The sequence below is a fragment of the Stegostoma tigrinum genome, chromosome 5 (assembly GCF_030684315.1).
Source record: "Stegostoma tigrinum isolate sSteTig4 chromosome 5, sSteTig4.hap1, whole genome shotgun sequence".
In the NCBI taxonomy this organism is placed as follows: Eukaryota; Metazoa; Chordata; class Chondrichthyes; order Orectolobiformes; family Stegostomatidae; genus Stegostoma; species Stegostoma tigrinum.
The window spans coordinates 72,834,162-72,852,124 of NC_081358.1; the positions used below are offsets into that span (position 1 = coordinate 72,834,162).

The 17,963-nt window shown below is 40.4% G+C and overlaps 1 protein-coding gene across 17 annotated transcripts in view; it reads right to left on the minus strand.

The window, feature by feature from the left end:
* Positions 1–17,963, minus strand: part of LOC125451641 (dystrobrevin alpha) — a 184,352-nt gene that overhangs the window by 42,423 nt on the left and 123,966 nt on the right. For 3 of the 17 annotated variants that reach the window (XM_059646065.1, XM_059646063.1, XM_059646066.1), the window contains exons 11-13: positions 15,026–15,097; positions 7,823–7,921; positions 6,467–6,559 (exon numbers count right to left, since the gene is read on the minus strand). The exons of 3 other annotated variants lie outside the window; for them this stretch is intronic. In XM_059646065.1, the coding sequence (XP_059502048.1) occupies positions 6,467–6,559; positions 7,823–7,921; positions 15,026–15,097 (264 nt within the window). The remainder of the gene's footprint in view (positions 1–6,466; positions 6,560–7,822; positions 7,922–15,025; positions 15,098–17,963) is intronic. 11 more of the 17 variants (XM_048529029.2, XM_048529038.2, XM_059646067.1 and 8 more) reach the window with 5 other exon arrangements.

Below are 17,963 nucleotides of genomic sequence, written 5' to 3' on the forward strand. Positions count from 1 at the left end.
AAGCTTAACAGCTTTAAAAGTCAAAATAAGAAAAAGCTCAATAAAAATAAGGGTTGGTAACCAGAGCATGTGGATTTAACTTAATACATAAATGAACCTGATGCAAGATGAGGAAATTCACTGAAGTTTTGGAATTCATTGCGTAAAGCAGAAGTAGATTCAAGGGTAATTTTCTGAATGAACTTAAAAGCAATTGAAAAAGAACCATTAGAAGGGTTCAGGGTAAAAAATAGATGAGTGGGACAAGTTGGAAAGCACTTTGAAAGATTCAACACAAGCATAATAGGCTAATGGCTGAGCGAGGTGACTGGTGGCAAGAGCGGGAGCAGGCAAATCGAAGTGGCAGCGGGAGCAGGAACGGCTTCCCATGGTGATGATGGTAGCAGGAATAGACTACAAGGCAGTGGAGCAGGAGAGTCAAGCCTTTGTGAAGAGTACGAGCCCAGCATGACTGGTCTATGGCTATGGACTATGATACTGAACTACTTAGTAAGAAGGACTGTAATGCTTAATTTTTTAACTTTCTTTTCTTACTTTTCTGCTTCGTTATCAAGATTATGTACGTAGGTACCTCTGTACCTCAGATGATGCTGGAAGTGGCGATTTGTAAACTTTTCACTGTTCTTATGTGACAATAAACCTAATAAGCCTAAACTTAATGGTATTCTTCAGTTAGATTTAACTTGTGGACCAGCATGACCCAAACATAGATCAATATGGGGTCTTTCCTCACCTGAATTGGAAGCTTTCAGGTCATATCTGACTACAATAACTAAAAGCAACACCAAATCCAGGGAAAAAGAAACCTTTTAGTATGTGAATTCATTTCATGGTTGGATTACAATCAACATGCAGAATTAAGAACCCCCTGTTTTTTGCAAATCAGCGCTTAGCTCCCTTCTCAGTTAGTTTGCACACTCTGGTGCAACTATGAAATCTACCTGAAGTGGATTCAGCTTGGAAGGTGAAAGATTGTTCAGCTTCAATTTGGTGAGGGCAGTAAATGCTGTTAACATAGGGGTAGCCATTTCTACTGGGATGTATGGTTGAAAGGCCTCCTTTATTCCATAGCCTGCAGGGACATTGCCAGGGTTCACTGGGTGTCTCCCCCAATATAGCACAAGTTCCATCAATCACTGATAAGATGGCAGTGTAAGTGGGAAGTGGCTCTTAATTGGCTACTTAAATGGCTCAACTGGCCTTTGGGTGGAAGGATTGTCCAGCAGCTTCTTCATTGCTTGTGAAATGTCACGGCAGCAGGAAAGCTATGGGCATACCATGCCTAAATAACCCTAGCTTTCCTTTGCTATCTTACAGGCAACCTAACTCCAGCCTATCCCTGAAGTTTGGTAAGTTCCAGCCCTATAAATTCAAATCTTTTTCTTCCTATACTGATATTTTTATGTATTCTTAATATATTGCTGAAAAAATACATATTTTGTCTAAGTTTACTAATCAGGACACTTTGCAAGAAATACTAATTCAAGAAAAACTAATTATAATCCATAAGAGGAGCTTTTGTTTAGTAACTGGACTCAGTAAGTTTGCAATGTGTATATGTAGCTGTGAGGGAAAGATAAGAGAGGAGGGTGTTGATTGCAACTTACTCAGAGATAGTCAGAACTGCCAATGCTGGAGTCAGAGATAACACAGTGTGGAGCTGCAGGAACACAGCATGGCAGGCAGCATCAGAGGAGCAGGGAAGCTGACGTTTCGATTCGGGACCTTCCTTTTCTCTCTGGTGTTCCTCCAGCTGCACACTGTGTTATCTCTTATTGATGATTACAATGTGTATATGATTCGATTTTGGAGCCTGTATATTGGATTTATCATAAATTAACAAGAATATCTTATTATAATAAAACAAAGAAATGGACATGCTGGAAATCTGAAACAAAAGAGAAATTGCTGAAGAAGCTTGGTGGGTCTGGCAACATCTGTGGAGAGAAAGCACTGATAATGTTAAGTCCAGTGACTTCAGAACATCTTATTTATAGATTCCAAGTTAAGTGGTTTAATAGTATGTATATACACAATCTTTAGTTCTATGCTATCTCATCCTTTTAAAAAAAAACAAAGGTTCAACACATATATGAAAGTTAATGTTACTATGTCACTGAATTATCCAATAAGGGAGTTAGTGAATGAAAAGGATCCCCTGAAAATCAAAACGAAGTCAGACAGTCGCAGAGATATACAGCATGAAACAAACCCTTCAGTTCAACTTTTCCATTCTGACCAGATATCTGATATAAATCTAGTCCCATTTGCAAGCATTTGGCCAATATTCCTCTAAACCCTTGCTATTCATAAACCCATCCAGATTTCTTTTAAATGCTGTAATCATACCTGCCTCCACCACTTCCTCTGGCAGTTCATTCCATTTATGCAGCACCCTCCGAGTAGAAAAGTTGCTCCTTGGGCTCCTTTTATATCTTATTTCCTTCACATCTTAAGTCTAAGACTACCCCACACAGGGAAAAGATCTTGTCTATTCACCCTATCCATGCCCATCATGATTTTATTAACCCCATAAGGTCATGCCTTCGCCTCCAACTCTCCAGGGAAAATAGCTACAAGCCTATTCAGCGTCCCCCTACTGCCCAAAACATCCAACTCTGGCAATATCCTTGTAGATCTTTTCAGAACGCTTTCTAGTTTTACAATATCCTTCCTCTAGGAGGGAGACCAGAATTGCATGCAATACTCCAAAAGTGGCCGAACCAACGTCCTGTATAGCCAAACATGACCTCCCATCTCCTACACCCAATGTACTGACCAACAAAGGCAAGCATACCAAATGCCTTGTTCACTATCCAATTGACTTACACTATGAAAGCAACTCCGCTTTCAAGGAACTATGAACCTGCACTCCAAGGTGTCTTTGTTCAGCAACATTCCCCAGGACCTTACTATTAAGTGTGTAAGTCCTGCCCTGATTTGCTTTTCCAAAATGCAGCAGCTCACATTTATTTAAACTAAACTCCATCTGCCATTCCTCAGTCCATTGGCTTATCTGATCAAGATCAAGATCCTGTTGTACGCTGAGGTAATCTTCTTCGCTGTCCAATACACCTCAAATTTAAGTGTCATACCTCCTATGCTCACATTCAACTCATTTAAAAGACAAAAAAGCAGTGGACTCAGCACCAATCCGTGTGGCACACTGCTGGTCACAGGCCTTCAGTCTGAAAAGCAACCATCTACCACGACCCTCTGTCTTCTACATTCGAGACAGTTCTGTATCCTGGTCAAGGCTAGTCGTCCCTCTATTATGTGAGATCTAACCTTGCCCAGTCTACCATGAAGAACCTTGTCGAATGCCTTACTGAAATCCATATACATTAAATCCACTGCTCTGTGCTCATTAATCCTCTTTGCTACTTCTTCAAGACCTTAATCAAGTTAGTCAGACACGATTTCCCATGCACAAAGCCATGTTGACTAACTAGTCCTTACCTTTCCAAATACATGTAAATCCTGTCCTTTAGGATTCCCTCCAACAACTTGCCCACTATCTATGTCAGGCTCACTGGTCTATAGTTCCCTGGCTTTTCCTTAGTGGCATAACGTTAGCCAACATCCAGTCTTCCCGCACCTAACCTGTGGTTATTGATGATACAAATATTTCAGTAAGGGGCCCAGCAAACAATTTCCTCACTTCTCACAGAGTTTTAGGGTACACTTGATCAGGTCCTGAGGATTAGATTAGATTCCCTACAGTGTGGAAACAGGTCCTTCGGCCCAACAAGTCCACACCACCCCTTGGAGCATCCCACCCAGACCCATCCCCATATAACTCACACACCCCTGAACACTATGGGCAATTTAGCATGGCCATTCCACCTAGCCTGCACATTTTTGGACTGTGGGAGGAAACCGGAGCACCAGGAAGAAACCCACGCAGACACTGCGAGAATGTGCAAACTCCGCACAGACATTACCCAAGCCTGGAATTGAACCCGGGTACCTGGCGCTGTGAGGCTGCAGAGCTAACCACTGCGCCACCATGCTGTATCCATCTTAATGGTTTCAAGACATTTAGCACCTCCTTCTCTGTAAAATGGACATTTTTCAAGATGTCACTATTTCCCCACGTTCTCTATCTTTCATCTCCTTCTCCACAGTAATCTGATGTAAAACACTCGTTCAGTATCTCTCCCATCCCTTGCAGTTCCACACATAGGTGGCTTTGCTTATCTTTAATGGGCCCTAGTTACCCTATTGTCCTTAATGTAGTTGTAGAATTCTTCAGATTCTCCTTAACTTTATTTGCCAAAGCTATTTCATGTCCGCTTTTTGCCCTCCTGATTTCCCTCTTAAGTATACACCTACTTCGTTTATACTCTTCTAAGGATTCATTCAATCCCTGTGTCTATACCCGAGATATGCTTCCTTCTTATTCTTGACCAAAACCTCAATTTTTCTAGTCGTCCAACATTCCCTACGCCTACCAGCATTGCCATTCCCCCTAACAGGACCATACTGTCTCTGGACTCTCGTTATCTCATTTTGAAATGCTTCCCATTTTCAAGTCATTCTTCCACCTGCAAGCATCCTCCCCCAATCAACATTTGAAAATTCTTTCCTAATACCATCAAAATTGGCCTTCCTCTAACTTAAAGCTTTAAATTTCAGATCCGAGCGATCCATTTCCATCACTATTTTAAAAATAATAGAATTATGGTCACTGGCGCCAAAAAGCTCCCCCACTGACACATCAGTCACTTGCCCTGCCTTATTTCCCAAGCATAGGTAAAGTTTTCCATCTTCCCTAGTAGATACATCCACATACTGTAGCAGAAACTTTTCTTGTATACGTGTAACAAATTCCTCTCCTTCGAACCCCTTAACACTACGGTAGTCCCAATTTTTGTTTGGAAAGTTAAAATCCCCTACAATAGCCGCCCTATTATTGTTATAGATAACTGACATCTCCCGACAAGTCTGCTTCTCAATTTCCCACTGACTACTTGTGGAGGAAAGGGGTTTGAAGTACAATCCCAGTAAGGTGATCATCCCTTTCTTACTTCTCAGTTCCACCCAAATAACTTACTTGGACATATTCCCAGGAATATCCTCCCTAGGTACAGCCATAATGTTATCCTTACTCAAAAACTCCATTCACTCTCCTCTCTTGCTCCCCTTTCCATCCTTCCTGTAGCATCTAAACACTGGAACATTAAGCTGCTGGTCATGTCCATGCCTGAGCCATATCTCTGTCACTGCTATAATATCCCAGTCCTTGAGCATGTCTGTCAAAGAGCCCTTGAAAACAAAATATTTTGACCTATGAAGGCAGACATATTGCTTCAGGAGCCTGGTTACAATGTTGGAAGATATACAATATACACATTATTAAGCTGAGTGAGCTCATCATCAAATAACATGTATCAGCTGCACCACTAGCTTCGTTCACTGTTCAATTTATTACACTCCCATAATTCACTTACTAACAATCTCTATCAATCAAGATTCAATCCTATCAATCATACAGTTGACCCTAGCCTTTCACATTCAGCACATTGTAAGCCATACACAATAATTTTCAGAATGTAACAAACTTAGTTGGTAACATCCCACTTGGACCTGATTAGTTCAAATTCCCCTGTTAAACAGTAACAAATCACAACTGAAGAGATTAAAAACATACCAATGGTTATTTTGACAAGCAATCAAAAAACTTGAAAAATTCTGGAAAACTAAGAAAACTCTGGAAATTCTGGCAAACTAGAACTCAGCAAACATCATTCATTTTCAGATTGCTAAATCTTGATACTTATAGAAACATGAGTAATTTGGTTTCACTAAAAATGAACAGCTTCTGAAAAACATCTTGGGTAAAAATTGGACCTTCTACTGAAACAGGTATTTGACACCCTGCATATGTTAATGAAGTTCCATGTTTTAGGATTCTTTTGCCAAATTGGCTGTCTTGAGCGAAAGAAAAGCTTTGAGTTTGTTAATGACGCCAGATTTTCAACTGGAGCTATTTATTCTGAGACAATTTTTCTAACTGTTCCTCCATAACTGGTTATAGTCTTCATTTTCAAATACTATTCCAATTTTCATCTGAAATGCTATCATGTCTTTCTCAATTGTTGGAAACAGAATGAAGTGGAATGAAAAATTGAGAAAACCAATGGTCAGGATTTAAGAAGTTTGTTGTGACATTTAACAGTTAAACTTTCTGATAACAACAGGTATTCTTATAACAATACATACACAAAATATGACATACCTTGACTTCATATTTTTTCTGACAATTAAATATTTGAACCTGGAGGCCAAAAGCTTCTTATAAAGTAGCATGGGCATGAGGGCATGTGGATATTTAATAAATGAACCAAGTTCACCATGTGATCTATGTCTTATTTATTTTTACATCAATGGAACTGCCAGATTAATAAGTGATTTTGTCCAAACGTAACGATTTCCATATTGGGTAAAAGAAACCTCGACTAACCGTGAGGAATTATTCAGGAGGAAGTTGATATATAGACCAATCAGAACATGTTCATCACCCAGTCTATCAGCAATATCAAGGCTGTATTGCAACCTAGAATTATAGAAATGTAAAGGAACAAAACAAAAAAAAATAAAAAGGAAAAACATTGTGAATTCTAAATGAGAAATTAAAAAAGAAACAAAACTAATGACACATCTGCACACACACTGTCTCTTCTGCTTCAAGGCATTCAATTTATAATTCAACACACTGTACTCTCAGATGTTAGCCAATTAATTGATTGGAACATGGAATAGGACTGAAGAGATTGAGGCTAGGATTTCACTGCATAGTGGTGCCCCTATACACCAGCTTGAAAGTTGGGGCCACTCATGCCCCAATCCATCATGGAAGCCCCAGTAGCATTTTATGTTCAGCAGGCATTTAACTGACAGGGTCAGGGCTTCCTTCCTTTAAAGACTTGAGGTCCGGCCCTAATAATCAGCTTATCGGAGGGTAGCCGCTCCTCAGCAGGGGCATTGTACATCAAAATTAGGGAGTGTGGCAATCCTGACCTGAGGCCAACTGAAGCCCTTACATGGCCAATTAAGAGAATCAAGGGACTCAGCTTTGTTCACTGTCATTAGTAAAATGACTGATTAGGCAGCCTATGGCTGATGAAGGACCTTCCAGTGGCAAGGGTTATCACTGTTGAAAGGTATTTCATCCTCATGAGTGATCTCCACAGTCATCAGGCCCTGCTGGATACAGCTCAGACCCAATTAGCTCCTTTCTGGGGCTTTTCCTAACATGGTTTGTCCTGGCATTGTTGCCACTGATGATAAATGCCACAGGTGGAGAGGTGGAAATTGATATCTCCTTTCTCTGACATGCTATCCTATCTTATGTGTTTCCTACTACTTGATAGACTCCATGGCCCCATGAAATCCCAGCCTCAATGCAATGTCTAATCAATGAAATTATGAGTTAATGCATGACTTTAATACTACGTTTAAAACAGGAGAAATGATTCTACAAATGTCAAGCAATATATACTATGGTTTGAAATTCTTGAAAACTTGGGGGAAAATTTTGTTTGCCTAATGCAAATGATGCTTCGCAAACAAAGTTCCTCGAGCCGGGAGAGGCCTGTGGGCTAATATGTGCACAGAATTTGTCACTGGTATCACTGGGGAAACCCAAGCAGGTATTGGGTCATGATACTGACTGCCTCTGTGGAATGCACATCTTTGTAGCACTGCTGGTGGCCTCTTGGTAAGTATTGATGCATTTAGTTAACATGTTACATAACAAAATGAATTTCTTTTGTGTGTTAGTAGCTCATGCCAGTTACTGCACATTCTCAATACTCACCCTTTGCCCTTCAGCAAAGCTGGAGCAGCCCTAACAAGTTGTTTGTTCTGCTCTACTTCATTGATCTCATCAGGAAAGCTATTTAATGAGATAAGAAGACTAAACAAAGAATAAGCAATGATACTGGGGAGAACAGGTCAAATCAAGACTCTGAACAACATTTGCAGTGTAATCATGTGCCAAAAACAAACTGAAAGATCTTACAGATCAACAAAATCATAGCGAAGTATCAAAAGTGTTTTGAGAATAATCAAAATAAGATTGATTAAAACAGTAAATTGGCTTAGATGATCCTAAATGGACATGATTGATAATAGTTTGGATCAGTTATGGAATGAAATTTTCTCACTTGCCTATTGTACCTTCCTTCCTTCATCCCAACCCTACCCTTCTGTACTTTTGCTTTCAGATATCTGAGGTTTTTGGCTGTATTAACTAGTGTAACCGCACCTTAGAGTGAGAGTAACACCATCTTCTGCTGAAAAGGCACTGTCACTCAATCTGACAACTGTAGCCACTAGATCAGATTTAGGAACTGCATGCACTTTAGACTGTAGTAGACAGGCGCAATCAGCAGGTGAACAATCACTGGACACAAGTGGGGTGCAGCAAGAACAAGGTTTCAAAGGTTTTACAGTAGATTTGTAGCTCAGGTTGCGGATGCTGTGATTGGTTGGCTCACCCAGTTTCTCATGTATCTGTTGTCATTGACGTAGTTCTGTGTTGCTGCTCATTTAAATAGTGTTTTCACGCAACTTTGTTTGCGGGTATTACGTTGGTTGCTATTGTGTGTGAGGCTTTCCTGTGTAACTTTGTTAGGAATTTCCTTTTGGTCCTGTGTACCACCATGATGTCCAGGAATGGGAGCGGTTTGTTCTTTTCCTCTTCCTTGGTCTTCCTTCACCAAGGAAGAGGAAAAGAACAAACAGCTCCCATTCCTTGACATCAAGTAGGAATGCAGGACCAAAGGGTAATTCCTAACTAAGGTTCACAGGAAAGCCACACACACTGACCAAGTACTGAATTTCAAGGGCAACCAACCTAACACTCACAAATGAAGTTACATGAAAACACTATTTAAATGATCAACAACACACTGCATCAGCACAGAGCTATGCGGGGCATGGTGGCTCAGTGGTTAGCACTGCAGCCTCACAGCGCCAGGGACCCGGGTTCGATTCCAGCCTCCGGTGACTGTGTGGAGTTTGCACGTTCTCCCCGTGTCTGCGTGGGTTTCCTCCGGGTGCTCTGGTTTCCTCCCACAATCCAAAGATGTGCAGGCTAGGTGGATTGGCCATGCTAAATTACCCGTAGTATTCAGGGGTGTGGGTTATAGGGAGATGGGTCTGGGTGGGATGTATCAAGGGGCGGTGTGGACTTATTTGGCCGAAGGGCCTGTTTCCACACTGTAGGGAATCGAATATAATCTGTAGGGAATCTAATCTTATCTAATCTATGCCATAAAGAAGAGGAGTACCTCTTCCAAGTATTCAAAGACAGAATATTGCTTTTGGCGGCAGGTGCAGGAGTTGGCACAGTTCAGTCACCATATTCTGCGTAAAACATGTCATCTCAGTCAATGGCAGGAGTTGATGATTCCTTGCACAGCTGACTGCATATATAACATGCTTCTGACATGTGCAGATCATACTTGCAATAACATTTTTAGAGTTACTGCATCCATTGGGAACAGGTGGACGTGCTGGAAAAGCTCAGCAGGTCTGTTAGCATCTGTGGAGAGAAATCAGTGTTCAGGTTGTACAGGACATGGGTGCGGCCTCTTCTGTAATATTGTGTCCAGTTCTGGTTGCCCAGTTATTGGAAGGATATTATCAAGCTGGAGAGTATTCAGAAGAGATTTACTAACGAATTTGCTGGGTCTGGCTGGATTGAATTGTGAAGCAAGGCTGGATAGGCTGGGACTTTTTCCACTGGAGCATAGGAGGTTGAGAGATGACCTTTTAGAAGTTTTTAAATAGTGAGACGTATAGGTAGAGTTGATGGTCAGTGTCTTTTCCCTAGGATAGGGGATTTCAAGACTTGGGGGCACATTTTTAAGGTGAGAGGAGAGAGATTTAAAAGAGGCATAAGAGTCACATTTTTTTAGACAGAGGGTGGTTTGTGTATGGAATGAATTTCCTGAGGAAGTGGTGGATGCAGATACAATTACAATGTTTAAAAGACATTTGGATGGATACATGAATTGGAAAAGGTTGGAGGAATTGAGCCAGGAGCAGGCAGGTGGGACTAGTTTAGTTTGAGATTATGTTCGGTATGGACTGGTTGGACTGAAGGATCTGGTTCCAAGCTGTACGACATTTCAGGTCCAAATGGCCCTTTCTCAGAACTAGCTATCCAGCTGCTTCATTTCATGACAATTGCTCCATTTGCCCAAACCTTAGTGGTTGTTTGCATGTGTTCTCATTGTTATAATTACTGTTCTACCAGCAATTGATGGTTTGCATTGCCCACAATGTGCTTTACATGTAAACATTGAACTGGTCACATGCGTGTTTTTACTGGTGGTGGTTAATAGTGTAAAAAAATTCATGATGATTTTGGTGAAGGGAAGGTCATTCAGTTGTGTGTGGTAACACCTCTGGGTAGTAAAACAAAAACAAGCATTTGCCTTCAACAAAAAATAATCATACCGACTGAGGGTGAAATGCTTGCTGATCACCACAAGGTGGTTATTACTTTGTCCAATTTTATATTTTTTGATACATTGATGAATGCAATTCTCTCTGCTCGTTTTACACATTTGTTAACCCATTCACAAATTGGGTCCACAGCTACATGAAAAAGCAGACAGGAAATTAGATCAGATTCCCTACAGTGTGGAAACAGGGCCTTTGGCCCAACAAATCCACACTGCCCCTTGAAGCATCCCACCCAGACGCATTCCCCCATAACCCACACACCCCTGAACACTACGGGCTGGTCCACCTAGCCTGCACATCTTTGGACAGTGGGAGGAAACTGGAGCACCCAGAGGAAACCCACACAGACATGGGGAGAACGTGCAAACTCCACACTGACAGTCACCCGACGCTGGAATTGAACCCGGGTCCCTGGCGCTGTGAGGCTGCAGTGCTAACCACTGAGTCACTGTGCCACCCCAAATTCTCACAAGTATGTTTGAAAACTCTCTATCTGAGGCTTCTTGTCATTTTGTAAATAACTACAATGGCATCAGTTAACAAGTTCACTCCAGCAAAGAACAAATATCTTACTTTTGTTAAAAAAATTTCAAAATAGCAGTTCAAAATGGAGATTGAAACAAGGAACTGAAATCTGCAAATGTTCAACAATTTGGACACCTCAGAAGGAGGTGGTTTCCTTAGCAGCACAACCCTAATTTCAAAGTGGAATTTTATTAGAAATCAACAGACCCCCCATTTCAAAAGACAGTATTTGATGAAATACCTGACATTCCTATCACACACAGCGAGATCAAACAAAGGACAGTGATACTTTGCAACCTTCCTAAGCAAGCAAAGAACTGTCATTGGAAAGGCCTCTCAATGATCAGCTAGCTTTGTTTTGGCTGGCATTATTGCTTTCCAAGGTGATGAGGGGCTACTCCCACTAGTTCTCAGAAGTATAAAGAGATACAAGTTCTGTGGGCCAATTGTCAGGTACAATGGGCAGAACTCCTGAAATAAACTGAAAATGTGTCCAGGTACATCTCAAGGTCTCAGAACGAATATAAATGTGTCAGCTAAAACCATCTCTTGCCCACCATTCAGATATTCAAACAGAATGAAAAGAGAGGGAAGCTTACTCAATTTGAATTCTGTCCCAGGACATGGCTTCTACAAAATGATTGCTTGATCTGGTCCAGATGCATACCAGAAATTTTGATTTTTCAGTTGCTTAAAGTTGCCATTTCTATTTTCTTTAACAATTGCAGCGAAGGCAGCATTTTGTATGCTTGCCTTTATCGGTCAGTGCATTGAGAGTGGGATTTGGGAGCTCATGTTGCGGCTTGAGGGTTATTGGTTAGGCCATCTTTTAGAATACTGCATTCAATTTTGGTCTCCCTGCTATAGGAAGCATGTTGTGAAAATTGAAAGAGTTCAGAAAAGATTTACAAGGCTATTGCCAGGGAGAGGCTGAATAGGCTGGGGCTATTTTTCCTACAGCATCGGAGGCTGAGGGGTGACCTTATAGAAGTTTATAAGGTCTTGAGGGACATAGATGGGGTGAATAGTCAAGGAATTTTCCACAGGTTGGGAAGTCCAAAGGGCATTGTTTTAAGGTGAAGGGAGAAAAATTTGAGAGAGACCTAAAGGGCAACTTTTTCATGAAGATGGTGGTGCGTTTATGGAATGAGCTGCCAGAGGAAGTGGTGGAGGCTGATACAATTACAATATTTAGAAGGCATCTAGATGGGTCTATGAATAGCAAGGGTTTAGAGGGATATGGGTCAAATGCTGGCAAATGGGACTAGGTTAATTGAGCATATCTGATTGGCTTGGACAAGTTGGACCAAAGGGTCTGTTTCCACGCTGTATAGCTCTATGACTCCGTGTGTACCAACTTTAAATATCCAGCATTTACTTCTATGTACCATGCAACAAATGTCATTTTTTAAGGTCAAACCTACTCATTATGTATATTAAAAATTATAGATGCAGCTTGAGGTCAGAAGGTATTAAATCCTCAGCAAACATTCTCCACCATTTGTGCAGACCACATCAGGGATTCAAATCTTGCTGTGGACACATGATTAATCCTTATAATCTATTTACACAATATAGACAGACTAATTCATATAGCAGATTAATATTTTGAACTTTTTGTCATTTCCCTTGCAGAATCTGGCATTACCTGCCACCATATATTTGTTATATACGTACTCTTGTCAGTGCAGTTCTGCAGCTCCTACAGTGAAACTATCACTATCTTATTAGTTTTAAATATGGAAAGAATGTTAACTAAACTACAGTAAACTCCCTGTTATCTGGAAAATCACAGGCACCTGTTACATGAATCTGCCAATTGCACAAGAATCAATCTCATAGAAACCCAAGACGGTCCACTCCAATATTCCTTGACTAAAAGAGTCTCAAACCTAAATGTCTAAAGTGTGATGAAATTTCTTCACTGGGAGTTGCAAACACTTGACTGTATCAGAGTCATCAACATAAATGGCACTTGCAGATTCAGCAGCAGCTGACATTGAAGGCTGAGGAAATGGACACGTGGGCCTTGTAGTTCTTGAATAAATTTTTTATTTGTGCCTGCTTACAAGCTCGCCTTAACTCATGAATAATTATTTGTTCCATAAAGTAGTTTTGCTGCTCAATAAGTTTCAGGACGTTTTCAAATCACTTGACAGCATTGGAACTTGGCATGTCAAGTTCAAACAAATGTTTTTAAAGAAACTGTACAAAAATTCAAAGTTTTCTTTTAAACGTTTGTCATTTGCATGATTATTCCAAATGGTCAGTTACCGGATAACAGGGAGGTTACTGAAATAAGCAAGCAACAGGGTCTGTGAGCTTAAACATCGATACAGCTATTATAAATTAATACTGAAAGTCTCCTTTTTGAGGTGACACAATTATGCAAAAATGATGTAAACTGACCCTTAATCTCTTAAGCATCAAATTTGTAATTCATTAATGAGCATATCTGCCACTTAATTTAATAGCAAAGTTGAAAGGAGTACCTGGTTTGATTACTCATATCCTGCACAAAAGAGGCATTGTTCATTCTTTTAGACAGTAAAACAAGTACTGCAATGACTTAGCAAAGTTAATTCTTCTAACAATTCTACAAACCCAAGTACAGCCCACTTTCAAAAGGATCAGGTGTTTACAGTGTGAAATTAATAAATTTCTGTGCAAAACTCTGAATTTTCCCATTTTACTGCGAATTAAATATCATGATGTGTTAAAGTAATAATTTCAGCATGTGATAACCTGTTAGATTAAAAATATCCCAAACCACCTGGTGTTATGCCTTCCACTGCACTTATATTTGCAAATCATTAAATTATGTAGTCTTTGGCTTAATTTAGGTGCATCCGTATACTAGGGTGCCAGACCATTAGTGGTGTTCCATTTATCAGCCAGCAAATTCTCACTCCCTCCATGATTTAACAGGCAGTACGACAGGTCCTCACCCAATGCGTAACCAAGCAGTTTTAAAGCTAATGGCAGCAGATTAGTGAAAGGATATGTACTGATTAGTGAATGGATAATTCTGTGCTATATGGAGGCATTCCAGATGCCACACCGCCTTCAGTTTTGCCATCTCCACCCACCCCTCTCAACCTTATCCCAATGGGATCTCAGATTTGCCTAGTTTTGGGCATCTCTAGTTTCTCTCTCTTGTAGGTTTCCTGCAATATCAACAGCAGCCACCAATCCTGTTGTGGTACACTGTTGGTGACTACTTATAGCCAAGAGCTTAATGAAGTGGGATTTCTTCCAGCAGATTAATGTAATCTCATATTAATAAAACGGTCCTCCCCCAAATAATTAAAGCATGGCAAATGGCCAAACAAAGAAAGGTTTTCCCTCAAAATGTACACTAGGTTTCAGAAATTCCACTCTCAGCTTATAATCCAGCCTTTTGATACTCTGTCCAATATACCATGCACCATTCTCCAGAGGAACAACCGGCCTGGAGTCTGTAAGTCTCTGGGTGTTCCCCATGGGAAGCATCTAGAATGCATCTCCTATCATTCCATGGTGCTAACTGACTCCTCTTCACTATGACATTGCCTTTAAATGGGATGCATGTACTGTAGCCACTCCAATGAAGAAAATATGTGGATCAAATTACCCTTCATTCCTTCCTTTTAAGAATAATCAATTATATTTTGATATTATTTTGAAATAATTAATCTTTACACAAGACTGTACAAGTTTCATGTTTTCTGTAAAATGTCTACCAAATTACATACCAAATGATTTGACCCTTTGGATTATATGGGAATTTTTCAACATTTTGTCTGACACTAAAGGGTATCCTAACAAGGTATTTCTTTTCTCTATTTGATAGATAATGTAAAACTACTCAAAACGCTGTATTACCTCAACTCAAGAAAAAGGACACTTGCGTATTAATTGTTAAACTCATTAGACCCAGCACTAATGCAATCTATATAGGTTAAATGCATCCTATAACACAGCTGGCTTAGTATCAGCAACTATTCAATAAGATCAAAGTTTAGTCTCCATCACTGACCGTGCGTTGTTCATTAGCTCATTTACATACAGCTGAATGATAGTATGTTCATCATTCATCTCATCTAGTAACCTGAATAAGTTAAACCAAGGATAAAGTATAAGTGACTTAGAAAACAGAAAACACTTTATTTCTGATTGTATGAGGATGTGGATTTTTCTGGAGAAATCTGCTTATTAAAACAATTACTAATATTTCCATTATTGTATTATACTGAGAGTTTCAAAAGTATTCCGTAAAATGGTCAATTTGCTTTTATAACATTAAGATCCCAGAAAAGATCAACAAGATTGGCACTAAACAGCGGCAAAAATATATTGTCAGACATTTGGATAATTTTTCATTTATTAGCATCAAGACACTATTACTAAGCAATAAGTTTTCAAAGTTAAAGTTAATATATTGTTCATATGCATCAAACATCAATTATTTCCCAGTCTTCTGAGACTTTGACCAATGTGGGAAAATGCACCTAACCCAAGATCTGCAACAATTCATCTGAACAGAGTATACATGTGAAATTCACACCCACATGGTATTAAAATGGAACTAAAAGTTGAAGTTTTCATCACAGCAAACAGATTGCAAAAATGCCACCCAAAATGACTGTTTGCATTCATAAAATAAAAACAAAACTTGCATCTCAATTGCATCAAATATTACTTTGTGACTAGATAAAAATTGGATACCATATCAAGTATCAACAAAGTAGTTTCCAATAGAAGAACAACAAAGTAGTTCCAATAGAAGAACATGCGCATTTTTGTGTGCACAAGCAAGTGTCTGAACTTCTCAACTGCAAACTAAGAATATTACATATTTGGAATTGTGAATTCTGCAGATTTGACTTGAAGACAAAAGAATAAGCTGAAAAAAAAATAGACTGAGTAGTCTCCTGTACCATAATGACTCTCTGGGAAGCATCTTCCCATGATGATTTAAATGTTTTGTTGAGTGAAATTCATGACACCTGATTCATCATGGTTCATAGTAGGTTTTCTCATGCAATGAATAGTTAAAAGGAATGCCCAATTGTGCAAGGAGCAGGTCAATGATATTCTTCACTCTACCATCTCCTCGCTATTTCCTCATACTCATGTATAGCTCTATACATGGGCTACTACTCATTCAAATTCTGCACTGCAAAGCCATCTTATCAAGGCTCATGATCTACAACTCTCACTGTTTCATATAGCTGTTTACTGAATGGCTCTCACTCAGCTTATCCTCCCAAGTTACTAACTCTTTATGCCCTTTGTGCTTGACACCCACTCATTATGGCCACCTCACCACCTCTCCTGTTCCATCAACATCACTAACCACTTGTCCCTCAGTGTCACAGCAGGAAAGACTGGCCCACAAAAAGGCATCAGGGACTTCATTCCTTACAAGAAGTTTAGAACTGGCCAGTGAGGACCAGAGCCACTCATATGGGAAGAGCCAACCAAACCATTAAGCTTCATTGTGCTATGCTGCCAGCTCTCCTATTACCACTAGTGTTAGTACATTCTCTGTCAGTGATAGAAACCCCTAGCTCCACTTTCACCCTTGAGGAGGACCCATTGATTTGACTTGGGAGCAAGAAATCCTCCACATCGCTGCGATGTGTTGGAGGCCAAGCACTGGCTCAGCCTCAGGCAGAAGATATTCCCATGGTTTTGGCTATTAATTACTTAATCAAGTGCAAGGAGAAGCTCATCAAGCAGGTTGTCAGAGGCACTCTGTAAGCTGGATCAAAAGATGAAGGAGTCAACCAATGATATCAGTGCCATGCTGTTCTGGCATGTATGCATCTGGCTATCTCAATAAAGGCACACTCTCAAATGTTCATATATATCTGCACTCAACCTCTTTAGCTATTGGTGCTCAACCTCAATAGCAAAGCAAGGGGGAAGCAAGGGATCGTGTCCTCGCTCTAGATGGTCCTTTCTTCTCAGGGAGAAAGAATGGTGCCAGCTCACACTCAAAGGGGGGGAAAAAGCCACAATGGGACCCTCAGAAATATCTTCCCAAATGCTCAGCCTCTCTATCTCCCTATTGCCGGTGATATCAAAGGCTACAACAATTCAAACTGAGGACAGCAGGCCTGTACTGGTTCATGACACTCTCTGCACTTCTATGCCTTGAGAGACCAAACACTTTCAGGGACAACCGAACAAATTTGCCAGGCCAACTGAGGACACACAGGTGGCATTGTACCACATAATTTTTAAATAACCTTGTACTTTGGAAATATGTCTTCCCCTATATTCTTAAAATGCCTGCTCTGGTTTCATTTTGCTGTGAGAGCTGGACAACTACCACTCATGTAAAAGATGAGCAGTCTCTTCAGAAATCTCAAAAATGAATGAAGTTGTAATGATAAAGCATTACTCATCCCTCATGAGCTACCAACCTCTTAACTGCAGACAGCTTCAGATGCGAGGGATTCTTGAACAGTGGCATTGATGACTGCAGCTAAGGGGTTTCACTTTAATGTGGACAACACTGAGGCTAAATAGAAAGTACAAGGCTTGTGTTAGGGCCTAGCCCGCATACATCATTTGGCATATACATCCATCTAGTGAGTGTACTGAATCAGTGATTTTTCCACGTACCTCTGGAGAGAAAGATTTGTTCTATGCATCTTCAATGGCACACATTACCATTCAAGGCTTATAGATGTACACTTGGGCATTTGTCCACTCTCCCTCCTAGTACATTATGCAGCTGTTCTTGGCAGACCTAAGTATTTCCTCTTGCAGGTCAACACTGATCCACAAGATGCTCAAACACTTCAGGATGCCTACCCTGGTGATGAACTCTGCAGGATGCTGACAGGCTGCACTAACAGCAGTGCACTTAATACAGCCCCACATTTGAGGAAGCCAGCAATATTGGGCAAACCCATGGCTGGGCTGCCTGGCTTTTCCCACCTCAAGAGAAGGATGTGATCTGG